The sequence below is a fragment of the Nelumbo nucifera genome, chromosome 2, assembly GCF_055504915.1.
Source record: "Nelumbo nucifera cultivar China Antique chromosome 2, China Antique-T2T, whole genome shotgun sequence".
In the NCBI taxonomy this organism is placed as follows: Eukaryota; Viridiplantae; Streptophyta; class Magnoliopsida; order Proteales; family Nelumbonaceae; genus Nelumbo; species Nelumbo nucifera.
Window position 1 is genome coordinate 106,450,960 of NC_142650.1, and position 11,094 is coordinate 106,462,053.

General features: G+C 37.6%; 1 protein-coding gene and 1 pseudogene across 1 annotated transcript; both read right to left on the minus strand.

Moving 5' to 3' along the window:
* Positions 1-3,829: 3,829 nt before the first annotated feature.
* LOC104603478 (polygalacturonase inhibitor-like) lies at positions 3,830-5,143 on the minus strand. The gene has a single exon (XM_010267520.3). The coding sequence runs from the start codon at positions 5,088-5,090 to the stop codon at positions 4,053-4,055; it is 1,038 nt and encodes a 345-aa protein (XP_010265822.1). The 5' UTR covers positions 5,091-5,143; the 3' UTR covers positions 3,830-4,052.
* A 1,346-nt stretch (positions 5,144-6,489) lies between these two features.
* On the minus strand, positions 6,490-7,703 carry LOC104603477 (uncharacterized; annotated as a pseudogene).
* Positions 7,704-11,094: the final 3,391 nt, after the last annotated feature.

Below are 11,094 nucleotides of genomic sequence, written 5' to 3' on the forward strand. Positions count from 1 at the left end.
TTGTTCCACAACCAAGGAATGAAATTCTGTGATCTGATTCAACTAATGGCATTGGAATGAGACTGCTGTGAACAAGACAATTAATGGCGTAGGACCCATTTCTTTATCTTTATTATATCTAGATTTACAGTGTCAGTGTCATTATTCAAAGTCCATGGTCCATGCTCATTACTGAATAGACACATCACGCGTAGGCGTAAATAGAGAAGTTGATAACGAAACACGGATTGGCTTAGGTACATAGCGACGTCAAATTGCCTCGTATCATGATTATATTTGTGTATGAAAAGGAATAATCTTGCTTGCAAAATAGTATATATCATCCATTCTAATTCCTGAGAGATTTTTCATTCTTAATCGACTTCAAACCTCAAATGCTCAGTTCAAACGGGAGTTCAAATATGGGTTTCAAGTAAGGGTGTGCATGGGTCAGTTTTGGATTAAATCCTGTGTTCGGTCTAAAATCCATTTAGACAGATTGGACGGATGAATAAGACATTAGATTGGATTAGATTGTATTGGATCTGGTCCATTTATAATAAATTTATATTGAATTGAATTGGATTAAGTCAATATCTGATTTATTGATATATAAAATAAGAATATAGGTGTAAATAGATTGGATTAATTTGAGTTAAAACCAAGCTAAATTAAAACGAATTTGAAGAGGTTGAACGATGCAGACATTGAATTATACTAATCCAAAATGGTCCCAAATAATTATTGAATTAGATTAGACCTCATCCATTTATAATGGACTCACATTGGATTGGATCCGATCGGACCAAATCCAATCCAATTAACATCCATGTCGAGCTACTACTACAATCCCTAGCTTTGTCCGTTGTACTAGTTGGTAATAGAATTGCTAGGTTTTGACTGAGAAAAAGAAAAGAAAACAGTTAATACTTAAACAAAGCAAAACAAGTATAAAGATGGTATGCCCATAACCAACCTCCATGTTCATCCAAATATCCTTTTCCTACATGTGGTTTTGATATCGTCCTGGTTTTGTTTCTTTGGTTTTATATGTTTCTGGGGATTTAAGCTAGTGGGTTTTCATCGTCCTGGTTTTGTCTCTTTGCATTTCATTCATGGTCAAATTTCAGTACAAATACTTGCTATCGATGCAAAATAAGCTCTTCCCCTTAAACATTAAAAAACCTCAATCAACTAGTACTGTAACTTGCAGATTGCCCTAATACGAGGTTGGGCCATGGTGTTGATCCTAATAACATCTGGGCTTTTACTGAAGTTTCACTCTTATGTCCAACTAAACTTACTAAATTATTTTTCCTCATAAAGAAATCCATGATGGTTTTAAATTAAAAAAAAATGCAAAACTCAGTTTTCTATCAAAATTGAGAAAACTAGAAATATAAATATTAAAATAAAAGAACATTGATAAAATACTACAAAAATATTATTTTCTAATTCCATATTATTGAAAAACAAAATTGTTTCGTATTTAGGGCTTAGAATGGATGAAATTTTGTAGATCTAAAGAATTGTTAGTATTCTCTCCCAGTCTAATTGGAAAAGGTTCCCTTCTTTAGGTCTATGTATGTGCTATTGGATTTGACTCAAATGGTAAAGCAAATCAGCTCATAAATTGAGAAAAAAATAAGGAAAAAAGTAAAAGCATGCGCAGTTGAGATTTTGAGTTTAAAACATAACATTTGTCATTAGAGTTCTTCGTGAAAGTTGGATGAATTGGACGGATGGGGGCAAATTAGCAGATCAGATAAGAAGGTTAATGCATTTAACCAAGTCATCTACTCTACTTGGTAGCATTTGTATTAACAATTCCCTGAGCTAATACATATATTTCAATTGTAATTGGCCAATCAATGAAGAAGGTAAAATGTCAAGTTATAGAAAAAGAACTAAACAAAAGAAAATGATATCTCTTAGCTTCTTCAAGAAAAAAAAAAAAGAATGAAAATAAAAAGAATCATATATATCCTCATTGCATTGGATAAAATAGCGGTGTGTTTCTTGAGAACTTCATACTCAACATTTCAATGAAAATAAATTGTAATTTGATGTGCCCAAGGATCTGTTTATGTTTGTTAAATTGTGAATGAAATTTATATGACTTTAAAAGGTGGCATTTGTTAACAATTCATTTTGATATTTGAATTTTGTTTGTCATTTATGCAGAATGTATTTGGGCTTTCTGATTGGATTAAGCCCAATAGCCCAATAGAATAGCACAAACCATATAGAAACCAGACCAAAATGTTCTTTTCTTTTTCTTTTCAGCTCCAAGGGGATACACAACGAGGGTAGCCCATCCCCCAAATTGATACCCCCAACCCAGGTACAGGTGGGATTCAATCCTAAGTCTGCACTACAACCAGCAGATCTTACTAAACCTGCTGGTGGGGACTTTGGGACCAAAATAGTTTGATTTTGTTTGATTTTCACAGTAGTTTATTGGTTTTGGAATGAGATCTTCTCCAAACTAGACTGTTAATACCCCTATTTTTGAGTATTTGATCCCTCTTTTACTTCTCAGTATGTCTGTCTTGGTGCTTTTCGGACTTTTTTTTGTGCGAAGCTTATAGGATATACCCACTATTAAATCAAGGTTTTAAAAACGATCCAGAAACGAAACTGCTATGATCACAGGTTTCTGGGTTAACTGTTTGACTATCCAAGTCAAAAGAATCAGGTGGGGTTGGATTATTAGGGCAACCTTTAGGCTTCTATCAATATGAGAAAAGAGAGACTATGTAGTTGTCGGCTAAAAAGAAAAAAGAAGAAAGAAAGAAAGAAGAAAAGGAAATAAAGAAAGAAAGGAGAGAAAGGAAAAAAAGGAAAGGAATGAGAGAAAGAAAATGAGGAAAGGAGGGAAGAAGGAGGAGGATCTGACGTTCACAGGCCGGCAATGACGATGGAGATGGTGGCGACAACAGATGCAGCGGCAACAGTCACATATCTCAAACCTGAGATTTGATTTCTCTCCAACCTCTACAAAAGTGCAAATCTTGTTTTCTTCTTTTTCTTCTTCTTCTTCTTAACAGGTCGATGGTTCAACCACTTGGGTCAGCGATTCTCTGATCAAGGGTGAAATGAAACCAGTTGCGTGGATGGTTTCTGGGCCAAATAGTCCGACCATCCGGATCAACGATGATTTGAAAACACTGATTAAAGCTTTTCAAGTCTACGTACAAGACATTTGATTTATTTTCAATTTGAATTGTTGTTTTAATGGTATCATATATGTTTGCTTTGATCAAATTTCATCATGCTTTTCATTCTTGAATTATACAAATTTTTCTGTATTATAGTTTTATTGTGATTGCACATTTTACTAACCATATATGTCATAGACCACAAGCATACGGACTAATTATGAATTTGGGTCGTCTAGACCACCAATGGCAAGAGTACTTTGTCTTGTAGAGCGAACACCCTACACTTCAGATGTGGGCGTTTTTGTAATTGCAACCATTAACAGACAAATTCGATCTTCAGAAGGGTGGAGTCAACCTAACTTCTACAACTTGAATTGGAATTCCAATCCTCTATTATCATCAACGACAAAAGTGACCCTTGTGAAGTAGATGCCTTTCCTTTGATAGGAGTTCTTTTGCAATTCCCTGCCACAATTAAAACAAATTAACACCAGCGGTGTATTCTGCGCAGTATTAATTACTGGGTAGGCCACAGTATGTTACTCTGGTCAATGGTCGAGAGATTCAATTCTCAAACCCAAGTTTCTCATACGATTGCTAATAAACACTCAAGTCTTCCTTTTGCAAATTCAATTTGATGAAACTGGGGATGAAGTGATGGACTATTAATCATATAAAAGGAAATCTTCAGAGAAATTGGTGGATTATTTAGTTGCTATAAGTCAAACTGGAAGTGGAAAGTTACAGGAAACCGATGTAAAATTTTCATTACAAACACACAGTGTCAAGTCCGACCAGTCGAACCAGCATTCCATCTAGCACAATTAACTAACTTGAAGTTTGCTTTTCCGGCAGAACGTAGACCGGAAAAATCCAAACTCTCGTCTGTTGCCATTCACGGCTGCAGGACTACTTACACTTGGTGGAGAGTGGCGGACCACACAAACACCGGTTGTGGATAAATGCATGCTCACCTTGCTGCTGCACATTTCCACCATATGGAATATTTCCACACAACCGATTATCACTCAAATACAGTCCTTGCCAATTCAATTCTGTGATTTGCTCTGGAATACTACCTCGAATCCTGTTGTGAGACAAATCCAAAACCATCAACCCCTTCGGAAACCTCACCGCGGAAAGATCAAAATCAAGTTGGTTATTCGATAAATGGATCCACAGTGCCGCTCCATTCTCTTTGAACAACATTGACGCATCCCCAACAAGCTTGTTGTACGACAGATCAATCCCCGTGAAGTTCAATTCTCCCAGTGCTTTAGGGATCTGACCAGACAACTGGTTGTGGGATAGATAAAGAAAGAAACCACCTTGGGAGTTGAATCTCCCGAAAGAGTTGGGTATGCTTCCGGTGAGTTTATTCCCTCCGAGGTCAAGTCCTCCTAATTTGTTGAGATTGGCGAGGGAAGCTGGTATTCGACCCGAAAGTTGGTTGTTGGACAATTCGAGGTACTCGAGGTTTTTGAGCTGGGTGAGAAACTCAGGGATGGGGCCAGACAGAGTGGTGTTAAATATGCGAAGCAATTTGAGGTTCTGAAGTTTGGTGATGGAGTAGGGTATGGAGCCGGTAATTTTGGTGGCGAGGTGATGGAAGATTAGCTTTTCCAGGTAAGCGAGGTCGCCGACGGCTGCCGGAATATGGTGGAAATTGGTTTCGTAGATGTTGAGTATGCGTACCCGGTTGGTTTCCTCGCTACAGTCGACATATGTCCATGTGCAACAGTCGGTCTTGGGGTTCCAGGGTGTCTCGTCCTTCGGGATGTGAAGGGAGAGGGATTTCTTGATGGCTAGAAGCGCTTTTCTGTCATCTGGATGACAGCGGACGTAGGAAGCAGAGAGAGTGGGGAAGAGGAGGGAAGAGGAGAAGACGAGTAGGGGAAGGAGACAACAGAGTGAAGTCTTGCAGATAGAGCTACTGTGACTATTCATTTTCGATTAGTCTATAGGTTTGAAGTTTCTAGGTGTTGAGTTTGAGGGAACATGGAGGAGTGGAGTGTTGAATTTATCGATAGATGCTGTAAACAATGTCGGTGTAGAGTACGTGGTTCGATTCCATCGGGTAATAATCAAGCAAGATGTGCTCCACCTGTTTTTGTTTTCTTTTCATCTGTCTCTCTCTCTCTGTGTGCTACTGATCATAGAGAGGTTGAGTTCACTTTGGCTATGGCGACTGTCTATGATTTGACGACATTAACCAATCAAAGTCGTTCTCTGTGTGCAAAGGTGGCTTCCTGTCTTGTATGTATTGACTAGTACCAATCCACGACACGTGGGATTCTTTTATGTTGGGATGAAACTTTTTTCCTTGAAGGGATAACGATGAAATACATTTTGTCTGGAGATAATAAAGGAAATGGATTATGATCCAGTTTGTCAAATGTCTACGAGATTAATGAATCGGTGTAGATGTTGTAATCTGTTGGGTGTTGTAACTTATTTTGATAGGAGGTGATCCGATTCGTCTATCAGGGGTGTTTACGGGTCGGGTAGTCGGTTTATTTATTGACTAAACTGAAGTCGATTAACCATCAAACAAAATCGATACAAAGATAAAGAGATCGGTTTAGTCAGTTTATATCTATATTATAATTTAAAATATCTCTATCTAAATATCTTTTTCTTTTTAGTTTTTATGTAAAATCAAAATATATATTTAAATCGATTAATTTTTCATGTTAAACTGATTATTATGCAAAATTGGTTTGGTTTGGCTTCGGTTTTTATACATGAAAACTGAAACCAAACTGAATTATTGATTTATTTTTTCATACAAAACAAAACCAATCAATGATTTTAAAAAACTAACCAACTTGAATTGGATCGGACCGATTTGACATTTAATGTGAACACTCTTATCGTCTATATCGAACTAAGGAACTACCATTGGAAAAAATATTGTGTAAAATTTTATGTTGAATTTGGAAGAAGTATAAATATAAATATGTACAGTATAAATTTATACAAAATACAATATTTTACATTTTTCATATTTGTATTTGTATTCCTTCTAAATTCAGACTCAATTTATATTTGTACTCCTTTCAAACTAAGCCTCAAATACAAGGTTTTGCACTCTATATTTGCATTTATACTCTATCGCAGCATTGGTGCATTGGTATTGAAACACATTAGTCCATTCCGACGATCAATTCTCTCCAAAAATATTCAAATATTCAACTTATTACCGTTGCAAGGTGATGAGAGAAAGAAATAAGAGAGAAGGAGAAGAGGAGAGAGGAAGAGAAATAGAAGATGGGGCAGCGATTGAACGTCTTAACTCAGTTTTTTTTTTTTTTTTTTTTTTTTCAGGTGTATGTGTCCACCACATCTCAAAAAAGTCTCAAACAACGATAGAACGAACTTTGGAGACAAACAAAAGTTGTAATTTTACAAAAAGCATTCAACAATGCACTGTTTATTCATAAGATGCTTAGAAAATGGTAAACACATGGAAAAAAGAAGAAAACCAAAGACCTTAATATTTTGTGTTTTTACCATTTTACCCTAGTACAAAATATGCAATGTCCCCTTTTCAGTAAGGAGTAAATATGTAATATCAACATTTCAAATCCCAAATTCCAGGGAGGATAAGTAAATTAACATGCAACGAACGCTGGGAATTTAAAATTCCGTTGTCATGTACGGACTACTTGCACTTAGGGAGTGGCTGACCACATAGACACCGGTTATGGAAGAACGAATCGTAGCCGAACTGCTGAACTTTCCCACCAAACGGGATCTCTCCACACAGTCGATTATAGCTCACATTCAGCAATGTCAAATCCAATCGTAGCCTAACGTCTTCGGGAACATCACCCTTGACAGGTCGAAGTTGAACAGATTCCATGACAAATCTATCGCGTGCGTCGTTCCGTTCTCTTTGAACAACATCGATGCATCCCCAACAAGTTTATTGTTAGACAAGTAGATCCCGTAACAGTTCAACTCGCCGAACGATTCAGGAATCTTACCGGAGAGCTTGTTGTGAGAGAGCCAAATAGAGTCGCCCTTAAATCTCCCGAACGAGTCTGGTATGTTTCCAGTGAGTCTGTTCCATGAAAGGTCAAGCTTAGTTAGTTTGTAGAGGTCTGCGAGGGAAGCCGGGATCCAACCAGAGAGCTGATTATTGGACAAATCAAGGTACTCTAGGTTTCTGAGTTGGCTGAGGAATTCGGGGATGGGGCCAGACAAGGTGGTGTTCCATATACGAAGTCTTTTGAGGTTTTGAAGCTTGGTGATGGAGTCGGGTATGTTTCCGGTGAGTCTGTTCCATGAAAGGTCAAGCTCAGTTAGTTTGTAGAGGTCTGCGAGTGAAGCCGGGATCGAACCAGAGAGCTGATTCTTGGACAGATCTAGGTACTCCAGGTTTCTAAGTTGGCTGAGGAATTCGGGGATGGGGCCAGACCAGGTGGTGTTCCATATACGAAGTCTTTTGAGGTTATGAAGCTTGGTGATGGAGTAGGGGATAGATCCATAGAGGTTGTTGGTGCCAAAGAAGTCAAGGGAATCGAGGAACGGAAGGTCTCCAATGGCAGACGGAATTTGGGAGTGTTGATTTCAAAAAAGAGGAGTTCGGTGACGCAGTTGGTATAGGCGTTGCACCCGACACCATTCCAGTTACAGCAATCGGTGTTGAGAATCCAGGAGTCGAAGTATTCGGGAGCTTTGATCGATTTCTTGATTCTCAAGAGGGCTTTTCTATCATCTGGGTTGCAGCGGATGGAGGAGGAGAGCGTAGGAGATGGGAGAGAAGATGAAACTAAGAGGAGAAGACAGAAGAGGAGATAAAATGAGGGAGAATACGTACCGCTACAGTGAGTATAAGTCTTCATTATTGACTGTTATTAGTAGATGAGATGAGTTTAAGACAAGGGAGTGGAATTTTAATTACTCGTGAATTTATACTCATTGTACATTGGTTTGCTTTACCAGTCGCCAAGAAGAACTCCCTCGGTTTTGCTGTGTTCTCTCTAGATTGCGATGAAGCAACATTTTAATGAAATTCAGTATGAAACTATGTGCTTGAAGCAGATTCTAAGTCTTATTTGTCCAAGATGAAAGTCAGAAATCAAACTTTCAAATGCTATTTGATTTGAGTGTCGTACCCAGAAAATGGAGAATTTGGCTATGTTTGGTTTGAGGGAAAAGGAAGGGAAAGGAAGGGAAAGACAAGGAAATTTATACAGGATTTGCAATGGTTTCTCTGTCTTTCCCTTCCTTTCCCTACTTTTTCCTTCAAACCAAACATAACCTTATCTGATTTTCAAATACATTGAACTTTGAAACGAAATAAAATAAAATAAAATAAAATTCATCGGTTACTTATAGAAATGGATTCTATTGGATTTGAATCAGGGTATATTGATTATGTATTCATATGTTTGATTTGAACTCAGATCAGCTCATGATCCAATATGTTTAATTGAATCTATCACCCCCTATCCTTGAATCACCCCTATCCGTTTGATTTTTCAATCTGATTCAAAAATCTGACAGAGGTATTCAAATCCAGTAAAATCAGATTAGATTCAAATTCAGAATGCATGGATGATGATCCAATCTGTTTGCATCCCTGTGGGCAATACTTCTCTCCTACCACATTGGTGGACATGCATGCATCCTAGAACCTCCTGATTTCGTATTTATAATATTAGGGGTTTTTATAGTTCAGTCCACCCCTAGGGTGGAGCTAAGATTTTTAGGGGTGGACTGGATCTTGCCCATGGATTGATGACATATTCACCAGTAAGATGCGGTTTATTAGGGGGCTGCTAGTAGATTAGGAGGGGGCTGCAATTCAGATTTCTGAGGTGGATTGCAGTCCACTTATCCCTATATAATTTTTATTTATGGGAAGATGTTTCCTATGCACAATTGAAAAGGTTGTGAGTGGACCAAATCTGTGAGGACAAAATCTGAATTGTCTACAAAGATGAGGTAGTAGTAGTTTTAGATTCTAAAAGTCAGCACTTGCAAGGGTCTTATGTGTAGGGGGAGCATTTCTAGTGTAGGGACAGCAGACACTGAGGAGTTCACATCTGCACCCCACAAGGGGGTGCCCCGCAATGCCCCACAGCACATCCCAACCTTGTACTGAGAACATCTCCCAATAATGTCTTATAATCTTTCGTACTTAGCATCGGGAGATGTTCCTAATACAAGGTCAGAATGTGCTGTGGGACATTGTGTGGCGCAGATGTGTATTCAACACTGAGATTGTCTGGGGGCCACCATAACTTGCCAACAAGTTACCCATGTTTTAAGAATTAGAACCCATCACTAAGGTGCAACATAAATGTTTTTACTTTCTTGCTTTGAAACTTCCACATCAACAAAGAAAAAAGAAAAAGAAAAATCTTAAACATGTTCTTGAACTGTATTTTATAGTTTAGAGAAGCAAAAACAAGTTTTGTTATAGAAGCCATTCTCATCATGTTTTTGAAATCATAAAAATGATGCTTTTATTAAAAACAAAAACAAGCTTTAGAGTATAGACATTATGTGACTAAATATCGGGTAATCAGGTTGGATGTTGAGTTTTATTTTGAAAATTTGAAGAATAAAGGAAAAATCGACCACATAGGGGTAATATTGGGTTTAAAAAATTTATGTCACGTGGTATCACATGTGAATGGATTGTGATAAAATGATAATAGATGCTAATGGTAGTGGAAGATTTAGTCAATTGTCAAAAAAACTTGGAGGGTACTTTAAGTTAACTTCTAAACAATAAGAATAGAGTTACTCAATTTCCTAAAACTTGGGGGTATTTTAAGAGACTTGCCCTTTATATTTTAAGCAAGATGACTTTGAATTGATTTAATTTCAAACCCCCAACAAGGAAAATAATTCTAATGAAGACCACCACTAAATAGGTCTCAACAAAATCTTTACAATTCATTAGGAGAGGTGGTTGGAGAAGTCTAGTAATGAGATGAGACACATTGTGCTTTCATTATTCATAACTCAAAAATTGGTTTCCTTTTTCAAAAGGTAGAAAACCTCCTTTTATTAATGCCATCATGAAAAATCTAAGGGTCCATTTGATTGGTAGTCAGAATCAGAATGGAAATGGGCTATTTTCATAGTCCCTTTAGTTCAGATAGGAATGGAATGAAAATTGGAATGAGAAGGAATGGTATTTCATTCCCAAGGAAAGGGGAGGAAATGACCATTGCGTCAAATGGGGAATGTCATTCCACTGGGAATGGGAATGAGATTTTGATTCTGCTGCCAAATCAAACATTTGGAATTACAATAACCCATTCCAATTCCGATTTCAAACCCCCTTTCCCGTGAACCAAATGGGACCTAAATTTTGATAATTGTTTTCTCACCCATTGGCTGATTTCTAACTAAAAAATCGGCCAACCAAACACCAAAATAATTAGAAATTTCGCTAATACTTCTTTGGCTTGAAACTGATAAAAGCGCAACCTGAGCCTGCCCAAGTTGCATGCCTATTAATGGATGCAACTGAACTTGGAAGTCCGTTATCTCACACATGTGTGTCCCACATTTATGATGGACCCCAGTCTCACCGTGAGATGTATAGTGTCAGATTATGTTGGGTTGGAATATGTTTAATTGGCAGGCGATCCCAAGTCGAACTTGGACTCTACCCTCGACAATTTTATTATTTAATAGTTGTTTTGCACCATCTAATGGCTGCTCCACATACACCATATTACACACATTTGTGGTCTGTTCCCCACACCCAGATCAGTTTCCATCAAGTCAAATTTGTGCTCATATCGTTCTAACAGCCTTTTGCAATTTTGTATTCCATCCATGAAATAAAGTAGACAAATAAAGAGATATTCTCAATGCAAGATAGTTAAAGCTGCTGGAAGAAGCTTTGCCCTCACTGAAGCCGAACTCCCCCATACCAAACCAGAAGATACATTGCATTATTAATTGACAATAAATGAAG